At 51.5% G+C, this 23825-nt stretch overlaps 1 protein-coding gene across 2 annotated transcripts in view; it reads left to right on the top strand.

Annotated features, from left to right (window-relative positions):
• OLFM1 (olfactomedin 1) overlaps nucleotides 1-21640 on the top strand; it is a 29481-nt gene extending 7841 nt beyond the window's left edge. The window contains exons 1-6 of one of the 2 annotated variants that reach the window (XM_057409160.1): nucleotides 1345-1769; nucleotides 3502-3651; nucleotides 8836-8991; nucleotides 11418-11637; nucleotides 16716-16822; nucleotides 19888-21640. In XM_057409160.1, the coding sequence (XP_057265143.1) occupies nucleotides 1620-1769; nucleotides 3502-3651; nucleotides 8836-8991; nucleotides 11418-11637; nucleotides 16716-16822; nucleotides 19888-20562 (1458 nt within the window). In that variant the 5' untranslated portion in view covers nucleotides 1345-1619 and the 3' untranslated portion in view covers nucleotides 20563-21640. Of the gene's footprint in view, nucleotides 1-1344; nucleotides 1770-3501; nucleotides 3652-8835; nucleotides 8992-11417; nucleotides 11638-16715; nucleotides 16823-19887 lie in introns of those variants that run through there. The other variant, XM_057409162.1, reaches the window with a different exon arrangement.
• Nucleotides 21641-23825: the final 2185 nt, after the last annotated feature.

Genomic DNA, 23825 nt, shown 5'->3' with positions numbered 1-23825 from the left:
AGTGGCCTGGATGCTCTATGGCAAGGAAGTGCCTGTGGGTCGAGGACTGGGCATTCCCTCAGCTCCCAGCGGGACCCACAGCCCTAAGGAGCTGTGGCATCAGCAGAGCAGCTCTGGAGGTGGCAGGTTTGTGTCTGGGCTGGTCAGAGACCAGCGGGAATGTGGTGGCTCCCATGGGTTGGCCAGGCTGGGGCTGGTGCACAGGGTGTCCTGGAGCAGGGCTGTGGTGGCTGCTCCAACACCCTGAGGCTGGTGATGAACCAGTGGAGCAAGGGGTGTCGCTTCCATCCTCTGGAGAGGGCCAGGGGATTGATTTCATCATTGGCTTTGCAAAGGGTGTTTAAAGGTTCGGTTAGGGAAGGTTGTGCAGGGAACTGCAGATCAGTTGCTCAGAGACTTTGGTTCTGAAGTCCCCAGGACAGTTCTGCAAATGCCTTCAGGAAACCTGAGCTGTGTTCACTCCAGCTCACTGCAGACTATATATCCCCAAAGCCAAGAGTTTTCTTCCAACTCTGGGGTAGGATGTCCTGGCAGTGTCGGACACTGCCCGAGCTCTCCTGCCCGTGCAGCCCTGGCTGCTGGGAAAGGGACAGAAGGGGACAGGGTGATTTGACTGGGCTCAAGTGTGTTGGACCCTGTGTGCTGACAGAGGGCTGTTTGCAGACTGTGCTGAGGGGACAAGCGGGGATGCGGGGGATGCTCTGACGGCCCGGGGGTCCGCCTGGGTCCCACACCTTACGGGTTTGTGCGGGACCGGTGCAATCCCTGCGGCAGGGAGCGCTGCTCCCTCCGCCCTCGCTGCCTTCATCTCGCTTTCGTCCCGTGGAGCAGATCCGTCTCCGGTACAGGCGCTGTTCCGCTGCGGTCCCCGAGACTCGAGGCCGCTCCCGGGGCCGGTCCCGCACCGCGCTCGGAAGCCAGCAGGGGGCGCAGCGGGGCCGCGCCGCAGCGGGGGAGCCGCCTCCGCCCCGCCCGAGCCCTTCTCCCGCTCCCAAATCGCCGCCGCCTCCCGGTGCCCGCTCTCCCCACACCTTCCCCGCACACACGGGGCTTTTCCCCTCTCCCCTCCCCTCCCCAAACCTTTCCGCCTCTCAAGTCTCTTCCTTTCCGTGCAATTCCTTCCTCCTCCCCGGTTCTTTTCTCCCCTTCCCCCCCCCCGCTCCCCCTTCCCCAAATCTCGCTCTCTTCCCCCAAGAAAAATTTCTTTTCCCTCCCCCGATTCCTTCCCTGCCCCCCTCCCATCCGCAGTCTCTCCGGCTGCCGGGGCGTTCCGAGGCGCTCACCCCCCCCCCCCCCCCCCCCCCCTCCCTCTCTCCCGGTCCCCTCCCATCCCCGTCCCGCCTCCTGCAGCCGCTCGCTCCGCTCCGGCTGGGGCGCGCCCGGTGGCGGCGGGCGCAGGGAGGCGGCCCCGGCAGAAGCACCGGTAGGAGCAGCGGCACCGGCAGCGGCACCGGCAGCACCATCGCCAGCGCCGGGCAGCGCCGCGGCGGGGCGGCGGCGGACGATGGGCCGGCGGCGAGCGGCGGCGGTGGCCGGGCGGGTGGCGCAGCCCGTCCCCAGCGGCATGGAGCCCGGCGCCGGTGCAGAATGAAGGGTGCCTGGCGCCCCCCCCCGCAGACATGTCTGTGCCTTTACTCAAGATTGGAGTCGTCCTCAGCACCATGGCCATGATCACCAACTGGATGTCGCAGACGCTGCCCTCCCTCGTGGGGCTCAACACCACCAAACTCACGGCGGCCACGGGCGGCACCTTGGACCGCAGCACGGGAGTAAGTGCGGGGCACGGCGGGGGGGCTGCCCGACGCATCCCTGCCTCCCGGCGCATCCCTGCCTCCCGGAGCATCCCTGCCTCCCGGAGCATCCCTGCTTCCCGGAGCCGCTGCGCTCCGCCGCCCCGTTCCTGGGGATCAAATCCCTCCTTGCCCCGGTGCCCCCCCCCCCGCACTCCTGGGATCTCTCAGCCGCCCCTCACCAGACCCCGCAGAACCCCTCCTGCTGCAGAGAGCAGCGTCCCGGGGAGAGGCAGCGCCCCTCGGGGTGATGGGGAGCTGGGGTGCAGAGAGGGGAGCTCCTCTCCTCGGGTTTAGCCATCCCTAGCGCGGGGCTGGGGCGATCCGGAGCCTTCAGCCAAAGGGTTGCGAAGTTTCCTTCGTGGCCGCTTTGCAGCCGCCAGGAGCAGCGGGTGCGGGTCCCCCGGGTCCCCTCCGCGTCCCCGCCCGTCACCGGAGCCGGTCACAGGGTGAGAAAGCAGCGGCGGAGTTTCGGTGTGTGCCGGTCGTGCCGCATGTTCCCTGTGCTGCTGGAGCGCTGGTGCCGTGCCTGGTCTCGGCACTTTGGGAATGGCTGAGGAGAAAACAATCCTTGTGTCTTCCCTTAGCAGGGAAAAACGGGAGCTTTCGCTTCCAGGCTGCATGCTTGTGCCTCCTGAAAGAGCGGAGGAATTACAGCTCTGCTGTGTCAAGTGTTTCAGGTGACGGTTCTGCCGGTTGTGAATGAAGCCGGGGTTTGGTTTTTTCCATGTCACCAAGGATTGTGAAACCCATTTATTACGTTTTTTCCTTCGCAGTTGTTTTAGCTGGAGAATCAAATTCTCTGCCTGCGTCGCTGTCCCTCTTAGTGCACATCTGACAACATGGGTGTTTCATCACTAGGTGGTCTTTTAGGTCCTTTCCAACCCTGACCACTGTACGATTTGCAAGGTGATTTGTAGTATGTGGAAATAGCAGAAGGAGCCTTTCCGTGCTGGTTGGCAGCACGGTGGTACCTCCACGGTGATCGGAGGTTGAATTGTGGTTAAAGAATGGGTTTTGCCAAGTGCTGTGGGATCAAAGGAAAATGAAGACCAGCACAGGGAGCACGAGGGGAGTTGGGGAACGCGTTCAGGTCTGGGCTCCCCGACTGCAGCATGTCCTGACCGCAGAGCATTCGCAGGGACGTGGTTGTCTGGTGACCATCCCCATCCCAGGAGGGTCTGCCAGAGGAGGGGGAAACGTAACTCCCAGTGTCCATTTACTCAGGAGAGCTGATTCTCCTGGTGCCGGATCCAGGAGAGCTCTGCAGCAGCTCATTGATCCCTGCTCAGCCCGGACACTGTATCCTCCCTGGTAGCTCGGGCACATCCTTTCCACAGTGTCAAGGAGAAGTCAAGTGCTTTGTACCAGCGACCAGGCAGCAGTTCCCCATCCTGATGTGCTCAGTGCCCTTCAGCACACTGCAGCCCTCACTGCTTCGTGGTTTGCCTCATGTCCACGCTTCTTCTCTTGTGTTGCCTCCTTGCTCCAGCTCCTGCTCTCCTTTCATTTGTCCCCAATCCATATTTTTGCATTACAAGTGAATTTTGCCAGCTGGGCCCTCGGAGGAGCCTCCCTCCACATCCAGCACAGCTCCAGGGTCCCCTCTGCCACATCCCCCCTGCTTCCTTCACTCAGCCCCCCTTCACGTCCTGCGCCCCTGCCAGGCCTCCCCCCCATTAACTTCACCATCTTTCCCTGTGTCCATTAGGTGCTGCCTACCAACCCAGAGGAAAGCTGGCAGGTCTACAGCTCTGCCCAGGATAGCGAGGGACGGTGTATATGCACAGTGGTGGCACCTCAACAGACGATGTGCTCGCGCGATGCCAGGACAAAGCAGCTGAGACAACTATTAGAAAAGGTAATGGTGGAGCCCTTCTGGGAAAGGTGGATGGATTGGGGTGATGCTGGGGGTAAAATCCCCAGTGAGCTGGGCTGAGCCTTGGTTTCCAGGGAAGATGGAGCGCCATGTGTGTAGTGGGGAATCATCAGCTGCAGTTGGGAGGATGAATCTCTAAGTGTTTCTGAGGCACAGAGGAAAAGGGAGCGTGGCCTAAAGTCAAGTGAAAGCTGCTGAGATCAAAGCCACAATATTGAACCGTATCGCTTTAAAAAAGCTGTAATTTACTCATTTTCCCCCATTATGTTAACACCAGCAGTTTCAGAGGCTCGGCTTCAACAGGATGAGAGAAGCTCGAATTAAAACCCCAAAGCCCGTGCGTTCCTGACCAAGCTGATATTAAAGAGGTCGAATAAAGCAGTACAAGCTGTTGACATCAAACAGCACAGAAATGACAGTTAGTGGGGTTCTCCCTAATGGTGACATCCACTTGATTAGTTTTTAATAGTCTGCTGTCCAGAGAGATCAAAGAATCTCATTAAGGAAACGTTCCCGATAACAAGAAATTTTCCAGATAATGGATTTCGTTGCAGAAATGCTGTTTCATGTGAAATGCTCTTCTCTTTAAAATATAAGTGGCCTGTGCTGGATATTTAATCATCCCTCATGCCCTAACGCTGTGTTGGCATGTGCTGTGCATGACAAAGCCATCTTTATCCTGCTGCTTTGGGGAAGTTGCTGTATTAGTCACTCAAAACAATATTAAACCTACACTTAACTGATTTTCCTGCGCGATGAGGACAATAAAGGGAGGCAGGAAGCATTTAGCCCTAAATGACTTCTTTGGTATGTCAGAGGCTTCTAAAAATAATCCCACTCCCAGCTTTTCTTTCTCTAAGCAATAGCAGCAGCCGGTCCAGCAGCACATTTAAGAGGCAACGCGTGTTGTGTTAGCGGCTGACACAGGCACCCGAGAGCCTTTGCATTCCCAGAACCACTCATATGCATTAAACGAGCAGGGTTTGACCCAATGCCCTCAGCTAATGGGTCTGCGAGACCTGGGATAACATCAGCTCCCATGTGGAGGGCATAAGTCCCTTCTGCAGCTCTCCGGCTGCCAATGAACAAAGTGAGGGAGGAGCAGTATATTCCAAGGCATGTGTTCTGGGGGTATGGTACCTGCTTGCTAATCTGTCTGCATCTCACTCCTACGCTAACCTATATGAAAACCCCAAAATAAAGACTAGGCTCTTAGTGCCAGACATCTGATCTTGATGGAGGCTGAAATGATAATCCCTGTAGGAAAATGCAACTGCAGAGAAGAGCTTCCAGCTTCCCGGGAAGGATTTCAGACCTGAAAACTCCTTCCCTCATCTGACATCTTAACTCTAGCTTTGAGGTGGGAAAACTCGCATCTCCTGATTTCTCCCTGCCAGCAGATGAAGAAGCAGCATGTGTCAGAGAGGTAACTGGGTTTGGGTTTCCAAAGGAGAGACCTGTGGAAATAATAAGGCATTGTGTGTGCGTGTATCTGTGAGTACACAGACCAGTTACAGCACCTTCAGTGCAAACCTCTGCACGGGGGCTTCAGCCACTGAATGTACTTTGAGGCTCCGAGCTGCTAAGACTCCATCTAACCTCAACACTTGGGCACAGGCACATGCATAGAGCCTGCAGCTCCTGCTGCGTGCAAGTGAATCCTGAGCACCCCGTTGGGTTAAAGAGCAGGCGCTGAGTGAGGTGAGGTGAGGCAGGTCCTCTCACCACTCACAACCTGCCAGCCTGTATTCTGACACCGAGGAGCCTGAGCTCATCTTTGGCTGGAGTGCACGGAGTCCTTCCAGCCTGGCATGTGCCAGGTGCCGAGTCCAGATCCTGGCCCGCATCCAAACCAAGACATCATCCAAATCCTGTCCATAAACAGGTTGTGTTTTACCTTCAAACAGATTTTCATACAGTTCTGGGGGCTCTGCTGTCTGTGAGGACTTCCTCCTCCGATGGTTAACCCAGTTCTGGTTTCCTGCCAATTCTTGTTCTTTGCCAGCACTGATTTCCAGATAAACCGTTCCTTTTGTTCCTTTGGTATTCACTCCGAGGTGTATACAGGGAGGACAACAACATCTCTTCTTAGCCTTTACTTTGCTTTCTGCAGAGCTTGTAAGATGAACTTTCCATGTTGTGGTCCATCGGCTGAGCCCATCTCTCTGCTAATCCTTCACATAGGCCATGAAGATCTCCCTCAAGATGCTTTGTGCTGTTGCTCCACCAGTTTGTCCAGCTACTCAAAGCTAAGGATTCATCCCAATTCAAACCACAAAGATGGGCTTAGAACAGCCCTTTCTGAGCTGGTACGAAAGGCTGATCCACAGGGAAGCTTGAGCAGGGTTTAAACCATGGCTTTGACAATATGAACCTCACTCGGATCACCAGGCCAGTATTGCCCCTCTGTTAGCTGTTTAATTCTGAAACAACTCGGTGCCAAACATGAGCAGAACAGTGCTGGAAGCTTCATTTGTACTGGTTTCCTGTTTCAAATGCTAAAATTACCTCCTTTCCCCAAGACAATCACAGGTATCTCTTTCACATTAGCCTGATGGAAAATGAGGTTTCATTTGTGTGTGTGCTCCACCAACAGAGGCAAAAAAGCATTTTAGCTGATGTTTGAGGATAGCAGTTAATGGCTGAACCTGGGGGAATCTGAGAGCCCGTATCGCTGGGTCTCAGCTCGTTAGAGCACTTTGTACGTGTAAGTTTAAGCTCAAACAGCCTTACTGAAATCTAATAACGTGCCAAAGTACTTTGCTGGATCAAGAGCAGAATGTGCTAATGAAGGAAAACAAGTAGATCTTCAGCTGATGAAGTCCATGTTACTGTCGGGGATCAGGAATGGTGGAGACTGACTCTGTGTAAGTCTGGCCAGGATCTTGCCTGGTTGAAAATAATATGGGTGACAAAGAGTGAGAGTCTGGAATTGGAAAACACACCCGAAATAGCACAGCAGCCTATTTTGGGTGTCTCTGTTTGGAGACATGTGAGGATGCTGTTTTCCTCTGCCGTCAGGGGAGAGGCTGACTCCTGCAGAGGTGATTCAGAGCAGAAACCTGAGTGAGATACTCTGATTCATTTCCTAGTGGAAACGTCTCTGCCTCCCCACCATCCGTGAGGCAGTGGAAGGAGCCCCCCCAGCCTGGCTTAGCCCCTGTGGGGTCAGATACCAGAAACCTTTTGCAATTTGCCCTTTAATTGGGGTTAGGCATTAGTGGAATAAATGAGATCAATTTTGTATAATCCCTGTGAGTCATTCCTATTCCAAGCCATGGGAACAGTTCTGCTGTGTAGATGCAGCTTGACTAACAGCAGGATAGGCTGGATTACCAGAATACAAATATCTGCAGACAAGTCATGCTTGCGTAAAACTTCCCTTCTCCTGCTTCAGGGTGGAGAGAGGTCTTCAAGATCCTCCCCATCCAGCCCCGGTAACTCGGCACCCAACCGTGTCTGCTGAGAGCTCCTCTACCCCAGGGCTGAGCTCAGGTTTGCTCTTTTCCTGTTCAAACCCAGAGGGTCTTGTTCTGCCCTTCCCTGCTCCTCACACCTCCCTGAGCAGGTCCTTGGTGGTAGGCAGGATGGGTACGGGTTCATCTCTGAGTGATGCGTTTGGACTTAGAGGCTGAAAATAGCTTCACCTTTGCTCAGGAGGACTGTTAGAGCCCCGGAGCAGTTATTCAGAATGTTTCCTCACTGTTGGCCTTTGCAATAGGGGTTGTCCATTCATTTTTAATAGCTCCCTGTAATAGTTTGCTTGTCGTTGTGTGTGAGCAATGGGCGTTCTGATCGCTTCGGAGATGCAGACACCAGAGTTGGCATTTGGCCTGTGCTGGTTTCAGCAAGTAGCCTCCGAGACCTGGCTGCGTGCTCGTGTCCTGCCGTCCCCTTGCTCTGTCACTGGAGGTAAGTCACAGCAGCCCAGTGGGATTTGCTGGAGGAAATACTGCACTTGCACCCTTCTTTTCCCATCCCAGCCTGCCTGCACTTGGCTTTGGTGAGGCTGGAGACAGGAGCGGATGTGGCAGCAAGGGCTATGGGATGTGTCTCAGAGCGGATCCGTAGGGATGGGGCTGGCTCATGTTTGGGTTTTGCTCAGGCACCCACAGATGAAGAGCCTCGAACCAGGGTGCCTTTAACGTGAGGCCCTGACGCAGCTGCATGCTGGGGGGCCTGATTCATTCCAAACAGACGTCATCCCTGCGGATGCCTGCGGTCATGTTCCTGTGGGTAACGTGGCAGCGGTCGTGGGTTGAACCCTGTAAGGTACAAACCATGGTACAAATACAGCCATCCCTGACATAAACACCTTAAATTACACTACTGTCTAATGCTAAAAGGTGCTCGAGTGCCTGCCTATGTCAGAGCTGCTTTTACCTTCTCTTAGGCTGAAAAATGAGAGAAGGGAATATCTTAATAAGTGGGATGGCAGCCAGCCTCCAGAATCAGGTCAGCCCGGCTATGGTTTCCCTCCCTTCCTTACACCTTCAGCTCTCTTTCTCACGATGAGCCCAGCCAACCCTCTTGCATCATTCCTTCGGCAGGGCCAGATGGGCGCTGCAGGGATGCGGCATCGCTCGACTAGGAAAGATGCCGACACGGCAGCACCACCCGGGCTCCAGTGGGACCACCCGGAGCAGGAGCTCCTGCAGTGCTTCCCAGCTCTGGGATGCCCTCAGCTGCAGCTGGATTTGTTCGGCAGATGCTGTATATATAAGCAGTAGGGCTGTTTGGCTAATGAAGTGTTACTAGCTGGGAGTAAAGTTTGCACTTAGGCAATCAGTGTCGCTTACATACATGAAGGAACAGTAATGTGCACCTCAGCCCAAGTGTTTCTTGTAGTCAGGTGTGCTTCTGCTCAGCTGAGAGCCTCTCCTCACTTGATGGTGGGGCCATCATGAGGGATGTGTTCTAGCCTTGACTATAACCCCTGTCTGCACGTGTGATTGTTATTCTCTGGAGTATGGCAGGATAGACATTTATGAACACAATTTGCTCTGGTTTAGAGCATGGGTCATATCGATTGACTAGTAAATAATGCAGAGATGCGTTACTCTTTAGGTTGATGGCTGTGTAGGAAAAGGGTTCAACATTGGTATGTGATGGGACTGCCTCGCTGTGGGAGAAGCACTTCTAACTGAGTCCTTTCTCGTTTGGCAGGTGCAAAACATGTCCCAGTCGATAGAGGTGTTGGACAGGCGGACTCAAAGAGACCTACAGTACGTGGAGAAGATGGAAAACCAGATGAGGGGACTGGAATCAAAATTCAAGCAAGTGGAAGAAAGCCACAAGCAGCACCTGGCAAGGCAGTTTAAGGTATGTCTGCTTTCAAACTGCTACCCAAGCTGTGGCCAGGGATTTAGTGGGTGCACACGGGACTGTGTCCCCATCAGCTCATGTGGCCGTTGGTCTGGTTGTACACAGTGCTGGCCATCATCCACCCATCCAGCTCCCCCCCATCCGAAGCACAGCCAGATCCAGGCTGCGGCATCGCATCCTCCATCATCTGCAATACATTTTTCTATAGGGTGAAAGCCTACATTTGTACATTCCAGACCTACAAGCCACCTGGGTGCCCAATCAGCTGTGTAGGATCTCCCTGCAGCGGGGGTCTGCAGGGAGACCCCGGGGTGGTGGAGGTCAGCGTGAGGTTGGTTCACCCTTATGGCTAGGGAGCCCTTCTCCATGCCACGTCCAGGACCCATTCCTTGGGAAGAGCCAGGACCTGGGGTTACCTTTCCATTTCTGGCTGTCACCAAATCACCTCCCTCCACAGAGCGGTTGTAGCAGTGGGGCAACTGATCAAAATATCAACCCCAAAAGTGCCACTGTTGTAGCTGTCCTCAGGGCAAACTGCCCATCTCAAGGATGTGCAAACAGCCAAATTTGAAGTCATGGTGTTGGCAGCAGAGTCAGCACCTTCTGATGGGTTCTGTGTGTTTTATCCTGGTATCCTACAAATGAGAAGGTATCAGTGAAGCTACCATTGGGAACAGTGGTGAAACTTCCAGGAAATTGATTGGGAACAAATGCAATTGCCCAAAAGAGGCTGTTGGCAATATTTGGAATAATAAATCTCAGTAATGCTTTGGGTTAATAGACGTGAAAACCCCAAATGGAGAAGATTTCTAGTAAAATTTGGGGATGTTTTTGCTCAGGCGCCCGCTGGTCCTCACCCTGGTTTGCAGGCACTTCCCCAGCAGCTGGTGTTTTAAAGCAGATCGGGGCTTTTTTAGTTGAAGTGAAAAATTCAGTTCAATACTGAAATACCAAGAGTACATCATCAAAAACTGCGGAAAAGGTTCTTAGAACTTTTCACCAACTCCACCTCCTCCACTCCCCATCTCCGGTTATCACAGGACCCTAAATATAGCTCCGCAGTCTGGATGGAAAGACCAGCTTTCCAATTTAAGCATGAGTTCCTTTCTATTTTTTTACTTGTTCATTTTCTTCCCCCTCCATCCCCATGAGTTAAATCCTCCCCGCTGCCAGCCAGGGAGCTTGCACCAGCAAATGCAAGTACATAAGAAAGTAAATATGTTCCCCAAGTGGAAAGAGCAGGAGGAGAAGCCTCATGACAGAGAGGAGGGGATGGGAAGGAAGGCCAGAGATGAGGCTGAGGAGCAATCTGTGGTCCCGTTCTGCCCCAGCTGCTTCAGCAGACAGGCACATGTCCCAGCCCTGCCCGCTGGGAGCTTGGCCACCGTGTGCAGTAGTTTGAGCAGCACCAGGTACGCTGTGTGTATCTAACACGCTTCATTAAGGGTAGGTGCATGCATATTTATGGCTACTCATTAGCTGCTGGAGCAAAGCATCCTCAACAAAATGCTGTGTAGCGTGCCTTTAAATGAGGCCTTCATTGCATTAAAAAAGATGTATAAAACCCCTCCATTTCTGCAGAGTAAATTCGATCATGGCTTTGATTTTGATGTTCCTTCTAGCATGCCGAAAACCAGTCAGGGCTTTTTGTCTAATTTGCTGCCAAAGCACCATTTGAAATAACAGCCACAGCATTTTGTTTCTGCTAATGCCAGCATTAAACTGTGAGTGGTTTGGAGCTCTCGTGTTGTTTTTTTCTCTCTCTAGTCCGTAAGAGTATGTGTCTATGAATGGCTATCTATATAAGGCAGGTTAGCGAGCTAGATCCTCAACAGTATTTCATTTTCTTGCTTACAGGGCTAACTTAAAAGCAAGTTTTTTCAATGCTGCAGTGACTGAAGAAGCAGTTCACTCCCATGTAACCATGAAAAGAGGGCCACAGAGCATTTTGCACCATGCATTGATTTTTTTGATTATTTTCCAAATTAGCACCATATCTCACTAAGGAACCTTGAACCACCCAACCGAGATCTTCCTTTGCATGCAATTGTAGATGCATTTCATGAATAGTTTGAAACCCTTGTCAATGCATATATATTTATTATTTTCTTTTATTTTTTGGAAAGAAAAAAGCCGACAAAAAACAGCTCTTTGTGTATGTGATCTGAAGCATGTAACCCTAAGATGTTGCATTCTAAAAATGACAAATAAAGGCCTTTCCCAAATATTTTGGTGTTCTGCAGCCTGTTTAATATGTTCTTTCCAATACATCATTTGGACCAAACTAATAATTAAACTAGTTTAAATGATAATGATTGTGGGATATGAACATTTGCACTCACGTAGGAAGCGACCAGGTCAAGGCAGAGGGTTGCAGATTTTTGCACGCATAGCACTGAACCAAGCTTATTTTAACCTTGCAGGCAATAAAAGCGAAAATGGAGGAACTTAGGCCTTTGATACCAGTGTTGGAAGAGTACAAAGCCGATGCAAAATTGGTATTGCAGTTTAAAGAGGAGGTCCAGAATCTGACGTCAGTTCTAAACGAACTCCAGGAAGAGATTGGCGCCTATGACTACGAAGAGCTTCAGAACAGAGTGTCAAATCTTGAAGAAAGGCTTCGTGCATGCATGCAAAAATTAGGTAGGCTCAGAACAACATGGTGGCACTGGCTGAACACCATCGGTGTTAACCCACGCATCCCGTCTGGAGGCAGAGATGCTAGACTGGACATCTCCTTGGGCCTGGCTGTAAGGGATGAGCTCGTGCAGCCAGGTTTGATCCTGAACATCCTTATGCCATCAGTAACATCCATCCCGGGAGTAGTCCTGCTGAGGATTGCTCGCAGGAGCGATGCTGCTCATGGTGTAAGCGCTTCAGGATCAGGCCCTGGGCTGGGCATGTGGCGTTTTGCAGCGTTTGCATAAGCGGGCAGTGAGACGCGGTCCATGCGCTTATGCAAAGCAAACACATGCACCCGTGTGGCTTGTGCATCGATGCCCCATCTTGTTGCAAACTGGACCTGGCACATCAGAGGTCTCATGCACCACATTGAGCAGTGTATGTGTGTGTGTGTGTGTGTGTGTGTGCAGGCTGTGACTCGGTTTCCCTTTTCCCTTTTGCATCTTGCAAATCCCCGTTGAGAAGAGCATGGCGTAGTGGAGCGGGATGGAAATCCTCCCCATCCTTTCAGTTGCCCAGGGGAGCCCCTTCCATCAGGCCAGGTCACCAGCGATGCTAAAACATGATTCACCTGTAATCTCAGTTAGAGAGCATTAATTGGCTGAAGCCTGTTGGGTCTGTTGTGGGGAGACGCAGGCATAGCTAATCCCAATGTCCCACCCCAAACAGAAGTGGAGAAGGGGAAGGTGGGTGCTGCCTCCTGCAGCTGCAGAAGCCTCCCCTCTGGTCACTGGCCCAGCTCTGACTTGATTCAATTTCTCCTCCCGTTATTGACTTTCTTGTTACACGGCTTAGATAATCTAAACACATGAGCTGCCCCGCGCTCTGTTCTGGTAGCACATACGAAATTACACTCAGGTAACTTCGCGGAAGATCAGATCTCTCCTGAGCACTTTATATCCTTGGCAAGGTAACGCTTTGTTTCTCTCTCATCTCTGCTGGTGGGATTGCTTTTGCTTGTTTCTAGATGCCTCCCGTGTGTTTCCATCTGATGCGCTCCTTATAAGCTGCCTCTCACTTGGAATCTGGGAGAGGGAAATGATGGTCCTGGGGAAGGCAACAGGGCTGCAGGGTGGCAGGGAAGTCCTGACACTGTCCTCAACTCGCTTGCGTTTCACCCTGAAGCCTTACTGGGGACAGAAATGGTGGAGGTTGTAATGACGTGGTGCTTTCTGTGTTAGCAGTACCTAGTACCTGGAGCTTTATCATGGGGGGGCTGCACAGGCATCTCAGGAGTGACAGTCCTGCAGTGGGTAGGATAAGGAAGGATGGAGACCATGGCCAGGAGTGCCTGGTTGACCAGAGCATCCCCCCAGCAGCCCCACAGCCCTGCAACAGCTTTTCTCATTCCTCCCCTGCTGAAGGCAGAGGTGGGTGTGATGGGAGGAGAGGTGCCCACTCCTTGGGCACCATCTGCTGCTGCATCTGTATCCTTCAGCCCATCACTTGGAGATGAGGAGGAGCTGTGGGTGATGGGGAGAGGGAGCAGCAGGAGGAGCAGGGCGTTCAGTCTGAGCTGTAGAAGTACCTTCCCAGGGATGGTTCTTTAACAGAACCACCCTGGACCCCACAGCCCCTCTCCAGCAGCCTCGGTGCAGCTGCCCAGCAGGGCTGATTCCAGCAGAGCCAGGGGAGCTGTGACGATCCCCCTGCAGACTGTAGGAAGCAGCTCCCAAACCATTTAGGGCCTCAAAATAAATAGCGTTTGCTCTTGGACCGTTAGCCCCTTCTGCTGTGGGGCATGTCCTGCCCCATTGCCTCCTCTCTTCCTCCACTCAAGGCAGGAGCCCAGGGGACTGATGGGGAGCTCCTGCAGGCAACTTCCTTTTAGAAACTTTTGGGAGGGTTTGGAGTCTTTTTGAGGCTTTATTGGGCTTTTTGGCCATGACCCTTCTTTCTCCTCTTCCCCTCTCTGTGACCACGGGTCTGGGCAGTGGTTCTCCTCTGGGGCACCGCAGCACCCCTGGGTGGTGGTGGAGATGGATGCTGAGTCTCACAAGGGTTCGCCTGGGCGGGTGATTTATTTGGTTACTAGACAGCAAACAGCACAGATTGAATTTCCAATGTTGTTTATGGCTCCGGAGTGTAAACCAGTGCAAATGGTGGTTAATTGAGTTAAATTGGGATAACAACCTCACAGACACTTGGCTGCTGCACCATGAGGCTGTTTGCTGGGGATTGCTGTTTGCTGCAAATTATCTGCTCAGCAAGGTTCACTGGTGTTTCAAGAGGAACGTTTTAGCTTAGATTTGCTCTGCACGGGCAGAAACGCTGCTCACCTGATGTATGTTCACATTCTAGAGCTCAGGGTACAGCTTGAGGTGCCCAGAACAGGATCAGGGACCTGCTGCAATAAGCATGGGATGAGGGAAAAGGATGCGTTCCCATCTGGTTCACCTCTCCCCACCCTCTGGGAAGCACCAGGGCTCAACAGTGCAGCAGCATCTTCCTTAGATGGTCCTGTTTTGCATTTTGGGCTTCCTAGGCATTATTGATGGATCAATAGTGAAAACATCTCCTGACCCCGGTGTGTGTGACTGGGATAAAGGCATGTTCAATCTGTTATTCTGTTTACACTCTTAAAGATCACTATTTATACAGGGATTTTAGTGTTTCCATTAGCGTTCTGTGGAGGAGCCGGGAGGTTGTCACTCTTTGGCTCAAGGGGGAATTCAACCTAATAGCAGGAGCTTTCCCTGGCTCCCACGGATGATCCCAGCCCACAGCCCTGGTGCAAGGATAGGACCAGGACTGGTAATAGGGGGATCCAACCTCAGATTCATGGGAAGCCTCAGCAGGGAAGGTGCTTGGCTGCAGCAGCCTGAGCAGAACCACGGAGTCCAGAAGGAGATGGTGCTGGTGTCGGTGGCTGCGTTGGTGGGTAAACTGCTGCTGAGCTGCTCAACACTGCTTGTGGGCTGGATCTGAGGAGGACCATGGAGCGGAGGTGTTGGTATCCTGGGAGGGTGGAGCGCTTGTTTTAACTGGCTGGAGCAGAGCGCGTCTTCTCCTGATGGAAAATTCCTGGTGTGGCTGAGGAAGGGGCTGTGTGCCTGGAGATGCTGTGTATGCAGTGCTGAGCTGCTGGGGGCAGGCTGGCTGGGGAGGGTCACTTGGGAAGAGGCTGATTTGTGCTGTTGTCCAGGAGCAGGGACATGCAGGCCCTCACGGGCCACAGGTCCAGCAAAACTGGCATGAGAACAAGTCCCCCATGTATGCCCCGGAAGCTCACAGGCTTTCCCTGTATCCTGGACTCGTGGATGAGCACCAGGTCGTGCTGTCCCAGTTTGAGGCCTTGAAGGATCCATTTTAGACTTCCCCCCCTGGCATCCAAGTGCCTGTGGTGGATTTCCACCAAGAAAGGAAACACCTTGCCCTGTGTAAGAGCATTGCTGAAGAGCTGCTGTGAATGTGCCTCCGGCTAAACACATGTGAGCTGCAGCCTCACCATTGCAGGCACCGGCTCACCCTCAGCACCGGCTGCTGCTGCTTTTTAACGTTTTGGTTTTAAATCAATGAGCTTTTATCCAACGTTTTTCTCCGGGGAAATAGAAGAGAAGAGATAAAGTAACAGCAACGCAGGGCTGCGATAACGGCAGGCAGCGCTGAGCAGGTCTGTGATTAGAGGAAGGCTGGTCCTCTGCTAGGGGAATTGGCAAGACATTAAGCATTTATTATGGTAACCCATTGCATCCCTTTGTCAGTACCTTGCTCTCCTTTGGAGCTGGGAGGTTTTGGATGCACGAAGCAGGAGGATAAGGTCCCAAACGTCGTGTCTCAGTGAGGCCAGGGAAGCCCCCTGCTCTTCAATGGGATCTGTCTTTACCTGCCTGGTGTCTGAAGGCTGTGGGAAGACTGGTGGTCCCCATGGCCGTGTTGTGCTGGTGTATATCAACAATAGCTTCATCTATTTTATGCCTCAGGCTAAGGTGATCCCTTTGGCCACAGCTCAGAGCTGAGGGAGGTGGATGTGTCCCGTGGCTGTGATCAGGAATATAAAGGGTCAAATGAGAACAGGCTAAGGAGAAAGGCAGCAAAGAGGTACTGTGGACTGTGTGTACTGGAAGCATTCCAGGCCAGGCTAGCTGGGGCTTTAAGCAACCTGATCGGATTGAAGGTGTCCCTGCTCATTGCAGGGGTTGGAACTGGATGACCTTTAATGGTCCCTCCTAACCCAAACCGTTCTGTGATTCACGTTGGTGATTCAGAGCAGAAGGACCTTGTTCTGAGCTGGCAGAGCTCTAACCCTGTCTCAGCAGCACCACCAGGGCTCCCACCCGCAGCCCCAGCCTTGAGCACCTGCACCGAACCCCAGGGCCGTGTGTGCTGCCATGCCATGGCACAGCTCATCCTGCACACCCAGCACCCGGAGCAGCCACCCCATCCCACCACCCCTTCCCCTGCCCCAGCCTGCAGGAGGCTTTTCCTTCAGAAAAGGCAGGAGGAGGCTGGTGCATTCCTTCGTGTCTCCGAAGTGAGCAGGCACGGTAGGGAAGGAAGAAGGTGGATGGCAGAAGCTGGTAAATGCTGTTTGCAGGGATGAGCTTTTATTGCCCATAATTTCCCACCTTTTCTTTTTCTCTCCTTTGCATAACCCGTACCAGATGCATGTTTCCAGCAGGGCACGTCTGTCTTTGTGTCACTCTATTATAGCAGAAACGAGCAGAGCATTCACTTGATTTCCCTACCTGGCTGCTCGACCCTGACTAACACTTCTCATAGAGTCATCGAATCATCTGCTGCGTGTGACGTTAGCAGCAGGGCTGCTTCAGGAAGGCTCCTGCTTGGGGCTGGGTGGTAAGGACAGCTGGTTCTTGAGAGGCATGAGACAAACAAAAGCATCCCACGGTTGCTCTTGGCCTAATTACCTCGAACTAAATAGACCCAGGGCTGCCCATCAGAGGGGCAGAGCAGTGTGGTGTGATGATGGCCGGCTCTGGTGCCCCTCACTGGGGCTTCGGGGCTGGCTGTCAAAGGCAGCCTGCCAAAGGAGCCGTGTGGTCTGACGTGGTGCTCACCAGCCTTGCCCTCTTTTTCAGCTTGTGGCAAGCTGACGGGAATAAGTGATCCCATCACAATTAAAACCTCGGGGTCCAGGTTCGGATCGTGGATGACGGACCCTCTCGCTCCCGAGGGAGAGAACAAGGTAAGACCATGACAGCTTCGTCTTTGTGTTCCACCTCCAGGGATGTGGCTGAGGTCATTGAAAACTCATTACATCCAGCACCAAAGCCCAGGTTATGCCCTGTGAAACCTGTGGAAGGTTCTAGTCCATCTCATAGGGCTCTGCTGGCCTCTTCTGCAGCAGGATGGGGCTGAGGATCCCACAGGGAGGGTGAGAACGAGGATGGGGCTGAGCACCCCAGTGCAGTGGTCCCTTCCCAGGGCGGGTAAAACTCACTGCAGTGGTTAGTGTGCATGGTCTCAGAAGTGTCACCACGAGGTCTGTGCCCCCTGTAGCAGGGAGAAATCCAGTGCTGGGTTTCTGATCTGGGTTTGGCAGCCAGGGCTTAGCAGAGGGACCTGGTCCCTGCTGCTCTTCTGCTGCCAGCACCTCCAGTAATGTACCTGGCTGCATTTGTCCTTCATCCTCCTCCTTCATTGTTGTGAGGAATTAACAGACTGCAGCCAGAGAGAGATTTGTTTTGCATTGTTTGGGTCTTTTTTTTTTCCATTCAGACCATTCAGTTTTGATCCCAAGGAGGTAGGAGGCCAATAACTGGCTGAAAATCAATCCAGGCTTCCCATGACTGATGGAATGGAAAATATCTCAGAGTGTTTGCTGAGGATTTGCAGGCAGCAAAACAAAACAGAAACCTCAGAGCTTGGCTGCGTGGTAATTCCCCCCTGCATGCAGCATCCATCAAAAGATGAAGGCACCAACAAGGGGTGTATCAGGGCACCTATTTTGAGAGCTCTGCCCTGTGATCAGTTTTCTGTAGCTAAGGGAGGACGAGGGATGTTCTGGATGAGGGATGCTCTGGAGAAGCCACCCCGAGGGTGGCTCCGTTTGCCCATGGATGCACAGCAATGAAGCAGCAGTGACTTGAAGCATTGGGCTCTTTCTCTGAACCAGCAGCAAACTGGTTGGCACTGGTTCCCAACATGACATGCCCATATATTAGTTATTAAACCAACAAGATCCTGATCTGAAGTGGGATGGGAAGGCTTTACCCACATGTCTTGTTCAGGAGAGGGGACAGACCTGTCCCCTTCAGGCTCTGCTTGCTGCATCCCTCATCACTAGCATGATTTATACACCTGTGAAGGGAGAGTCAGGCCTGTTGCAGCTGAAGCTGGTTGAGCAAATGCTAAAGATCTTCCCATCTTCAGAGAGTTTGGTCTCAGAGCACTATTTTTAATAGGGTTTTTTTCACCCCTGACTTTCTCTGCAGGGTATTCTTGTCCTGAGAGTGGACAGGCAGTTTGCTCAGAGCTGTAGCTCAGGCTTCATGAGCATCTGTGTGTATGTAATATATAAATGTGCTGGGAATCTTATTAGAAACACAATTAAGGGAACTTCACTGGCTGCCCGGCAGAGTGGGGAGGTGGGCAGGGTATCGTATCCATCTTACGTCACCAAGCCCCAGGAGGTGGTTGATGGTTCATAGATTATTCTGTTCACGTCATGAGATCATTGAACACAACTGGGGAATGGTGATCCTGCAGGAGCAGGGTGGATGCTGAGTGCTGGGATTGACGGGTATTGGCAGGAGGAGGTTGCTCATTGCCAGCTCGTGTGATGAGATGCTGCTATCCATCAATCCCTGCTTCTCCAAAGCTGTTGGGCCCTGCCACCTTGCAGCCCCAGCATTCTGACATGGGGTTCTGCTCTTGCCTCTCTAAAAGCCGAGCACAACGCACTGGCATGTGTAATTCTTTTAATTCCAGGTAATGAAATAGGAGCAGCAGAGAGACAATCCGTTTTCTTGGGGGTTTTATGTTATTTCCCAAGCTGGTTCAGTTGAAGGTGAGGAACGCTCCCCAGCGCCACATCTTGGAGCAGGAGCTCTCCCAGGCTGCAGGCACGTCTCTGCTGCGGGCTTTGGAACACCTGGGTTATCTCTGGTGCAGTTGCAGCCACCCTCCAGCCCGCAGTGGAGGTGTGAGGATCAGAGCCCTTTGCCAGGCGTTCCTTCCCCCCTGCAGTGTTTCCAGGGGGGTAACCATGGAGGGCTCAAGTTCCCTACCAAGGTTTTGCAGACCCCACTTGGCCTTTCAAACAGCAGCCAAAGGTCTTTACATGCACACACACAGCGTGTAAATGTCTCCTAATGTCTCTCCTAAGGGACCCTGGAGACAGCCACACCGCAGAGACAACACTATTGCCTTTTCCAATGGGTTTATTTGCAGAAGTTTGGGCTACAGCAGTACCCAAATCTGCATCCTTTAAGGCTTCTCTCTTGCTGTTTCATTTACCTTTTCTCCTGCCTAACCAGCTTTTAGGGAAAGCAGCTATCTTTATCTGTAGGCAGTAACTGCATATAGAACGTCACTCACTGAATGGATATTCTTGATACTAACTGCACAGCTTGGCCATTTGCCTCGGAATTGGTTTCATATGACAAAAGCTTTTTCTTTCAGGAGTCTAGACAGCGTCCCTAGTGAACTGGCACTTAAATGATGATCTAAAATCTCCCCCCCCATCTCCTGATAGCAGGATTTTGATGGCTTTGTCTCTCATAGCAGCCTTGGTTTAAGCTTTTGAAGCAGAAGTGTATGATTTTTAAACCAATATGGACTTTGCCTGAATTTCCTTGGCAATGAGCGATTACATCCACAGCTTCTGCATGCCACATTAATGGAGTCCTGCACAGCAGCTGGGATAATTCACTGGGTGCTGCCACAATGGGGCTTGCAGGAAGCAAGAGCAGCATCAACATAATGTGCTGGGTCTAGCCAAAGATGCTAATTGCCCTCTGGAAGGATGGTGCCAGTCACGCAGCAGGTCCCAGGAAAGCTCTCATGTTATGGGGGGATACCAGCTTACCCCCGTGGAAGCTTTGCTGTTCCATTGATTTCTTGGCTAATTTGGGGTTCCAAGAAATGGGTTTATTTCTGGGTGAAGGTGGCACTGAACAAAGGTGTTTTCCAGTGGGTTGGATGCCTTGCTCTGGGTTTTGCTCCCCGCTCAGTTCTCAGGTGATGTGCAAAGGGCTCAGGTGGGTCTCTGCTGTTTTCTAACCCCTTGTGTTTCTGCTGCTCGCCCAGGTCTGGTACATGGACAGCTACCACAACAACCGCTTTGTCCGTGAATATAAATCCATGGCAGATTTCATGAATACTGACAATTTTACCTCCCACCGTCTCCCTCACCCATGGTCAGGCACCGGTCAAGTGGTCTACAATGGCTCCATCTATTTCAATAAATACCAAAGCCACATAATTATCAGGTTTGACTTGAAAACAGAGACCATTCTCAAGACACGCAGCCTGGATTATGCCGGCTACAACAACATGTACCACTACGCCTGGGGTGGCCACTCGGACATTGACCTCATGGTGGATGAGAACGGGCTGTGGGCCGTCTACGCCACCAACCAGAACGCGGGCAACATCGTCATCAGCAAGTTGGACCCCAACACCCTGCAGAGCCTCCAGACCTGGAACACCAGCTACCCGAAACGCAGCGCCGGGGAGGCCTTCATCATCTGCGGCACGCTCTACGTCACCAACGGCTACTCAGGAGGTACCAAGGTGCACTACGCCTACCAGACCAACGCCTCCACCTACGAGTACATCGACATCCCCTTCCAAAACAAGTACTCACACATTTCCATGTTGGACTACAACCCCAAGGATCGGGCCCTCTATGCCTGGAACAACGGGCACCAAATACTTTACAATGTCACCCTCTTCCACGTCATCAGGTCTGACGAGTTGTAGTCCATCCTTCTTTAGAAACTGATTTAGAAAAGGAAACAAAAAGGAAAGAAAAGGGAGAAATGAATTTGAAAGGGAATTCTAATGTTGAGAAAACACTCTAAATAAGTAAACATATAAACAGCTGCCAAAATTAATACCAACATCACGGAGGATTATTCAGCATCAACCCGACAGATCAGCATTACCTCTACATTTCTAGAAGTCTGGCCCTGTGTTATAGACTCACAAATAACCATGTACTTGCAGCTGGAACTGCACTTAAAGAACCACTTCAGTCTGGGTTTTGTTTTGTTTCTGTTCCGATAGCAAACCTATAGTACATACTAAAGTAAGGCAATGACTGTTGAAGGTTTATCCTTGGGAGACTCGCTCTCTTCTGTGTGTGGGTTGCATGGACATTCCCCCGACGTCCCGGTCAGCTGTGATGGATGTGTGATTTGTATCTCGAAGCAGAAGAAGCTGACCCGTGAGGAGCGCTCGCTGTCTGAACAAGACCTATCGCAGGTTAGTTTTCTTCGCCTTCCATTGCAGCTACTGTCTCTCAACTGTGTTCTTGTCACTTAGATTAACTGTGCTGAGACCCGAAGTAGCTCATGGATCTGTGTCTTAGTAACTATTAAACACGATGGTTTAAGTATGTATTATGAACAAGTTGTTGTACCCATATTGTTTGAACTTATGTATTCAGCAAATATATTGTATAATGTATGTCTGTTATTTACCAGAGGTGGCAAAACTTTGTATGTCCAGTTTATGCAATGAATGTTGTAAATGCAATGATGTAGTTTGGATTAATAAATGATGGTTTTGTTTCTAAAAAGAAAAAAAAAGATCAGTGTTCACCCTTATACACAGATAACCAATTTCATGTTGATAATTACAGGAATATTCTCTTACTGTTATACTATCTACATAGCATTATGGTGGTTGGAAATGGCTTCTGTGGAAATCCTGTGGCATCGGGTTCCCATGGGAAGCCCTGGTTATGGAAACGTGAAGGTAATTAATTTTTTTTTAAGAGGAAAACTTTGTACTATCCACAGTTACCTAAGGAACAATAAAAATATTAGGAGGCTTCCTTGCTTTGATCATTGTCTTCTCTGTCCCAAGAGGGGTAACAGGGATTAGCGTGGGGGCTTGGGGGTAACGGTGAAGCAGTCATCCTGACTTCCTTTACACCTTGAATTGAGTATTCATAGAATCACAGAATGGTTGGGTTGGAAGGGACTTTAAGGATCATCTCGTTCCGACCCCCTCGATGGGCAGCCGCTGCCAGGAGGGCCGGCAGCGAGGAGCTGGGGCTGGGAGGATGGAGGGTTTGGCTCTGCTCTGCCCGGCTCCTGCAGCGGGATCGCCTCATGGATACTCCTTCAAGGAGAGAAGATTCTTGTGCTGCTGCTGCCTGCTGGTGTGTGCTGCGGCTGCTGGCATTGCTCTGCTCAGCCTCTTCCCTGTGTGAGTGGGGTCGGGGGGTGACAGCTATTGGCATCAGGGCTACAACAGGAGGAAATGGTGGTGTCTGTCGTGTTCATTAGAGTTGGAGACACGGAGCCTTGGACTGCCGGGTGCCATCGAGTTGTTTTCCTTCTCAGATGCTTAGGGTGCTGCTCATCCTGAATTTGCTGCACTCTCGTGCTAGCAAAACCCTCCCTTTATTTAATGCAGCTAGCACAGCGATGCCTGCTCTGGTGAGCAGCCGGTACTGTTGGGGCCTGAGCACTCAACATAACCACTCCTCTCGTTTCTGCCAAAGCAGGGGCCTCACAGCATTGCAGGATGCTGCAGTACAGCAGCACACACCTTGAAATGATCCTATCTATAGTTTCCCACAGCCGGATTAAACCACAATCAACAAATGAACCTCCATATGCAGATGTTTGAGCCAGTTGCACAGGTTTAAGATGCTGCCCTGTGTCAGCACCACTACTCCTCTTCCTGAAATGTTGGCTGCATCCAGAATGGGGACAGCTCTCTGAGGACCCGTTTCTGCGCTACACATCGTGTTTCCAAAGCTCTGGACTGCCAGGTTTGTGGCGATTTTCAATATATAGCAGTGCTTTTCTCTCCAAGAAGCTAAAAAAGGGGGATAGAGACCCATGGTGTAATTGGCAGCAGTATTGATCTTCAATGCACAAGAGAAATCTGTTAAGCCAAAAAGCTGTAAGGCCCCTGCAGTCATTTCTATTTAATTAATGTGTTTCTTCAGTGCCAACTCATTTAAGGAGAGCACGCTGGGTTTATCAGATGTAAAGCTGGATCCAGCTACTGCTGCAGTCGATGGGACAGGCGCCGATGCCTACAGCAGGGCTGGGCTTTGCAGGCAACTGGAAGAGCCCAGCACCTCAAGCACACCGGGGTGATGCTCACACATCTTGCTGGAGTTCTGAACCAGGGCTGGTGTCAGGTACCACACACCGAATTGTTTCTTGGTGCAGATTATTGGCCCTACCCATGGAGCTGTGCTGATCGCTCTGGGCACCAGACAGTTCTTCTCTAAGACCTCTGTGGGTGTTCATGAGGATTGTCCCAGCTCATGTGTCTGGTTCTGGGGAGATGTTTCACATGGACACGGCAGAGCATCACCTGGATGTGCCGCCAGCCCAGCCAGGCACGCTGCTACCGAAGCACTCCCTGTGCCAAATTACCCAAAGTCAGCTTTGTCATTAGGCAAGATTTGAGGACAAAAGAACACGTTTGCTTCAAAACATTGATCTGCAAAAATAAATTGAATTACAGAAAGGCAAAATAATGCTGTTTGCTTTAGGGCACTGCTACTTTTAGATTCTCATTTTCCTAGTGCAATTCATTTAAGACAAGACTCAACAGCACAAAACGTCCTTGAACACAACAAAGACAGAGAAGCTTTTCTGTAACGTGGACCCAAAGTTAATGAGATGAGAAAAGCACTTTAAGGGGTGTACCTTGCTCCTATTTGCCTGTAGTGCAATGTTCTATAAACGGATGCCATATGGTCATATACTTAATGGTATGTATTACTTTTCAAGTGGATGAGCCATTCAAAGACAAGCACATCCCAGAGGATTGCTTTCTGTAGCCTGTGATTTACCTATTTGGTGCATGAGGCAAATTTAGCCGTGGGAGTCAGCGAGTTACTTCAGCGAAGCGTCTGACCACACTTTTGTATGTGTGTTTATGTGGTGTTAATATTTTACAAGGGATTAGTTTGAAAGCACTGCAGTAGATGTTTGTGAGCTTTCTGGTTTGATGCAGGAGCCAGGCTCTGCTCCCAGCCCCATTATCCG

The sequence above is a fragment of the Pezoporus wallicus genome, unplaced genomic scaffold (assembly GCF_028554395.1).
Source record: "Pezoporus wallicus isolate ANWC-B61680 ecotype Strahan unplaced genomic scaffold, APGP_CSIRO_Pwel_v1 contig_8341, whole genome shotgun sequence".
In the NCBI taxonomy this organism is placed as follows: Eukaryota; Metazoa; Chordata; class Aves; order Psittaciformes; family Psittacidae; genus Pezoporus; species Pezoporus wallicus.
Note: the sequence above shows the minus strand (reverse complement) of the source record. Positions and strands in the feature narration are given on the sequence as shown.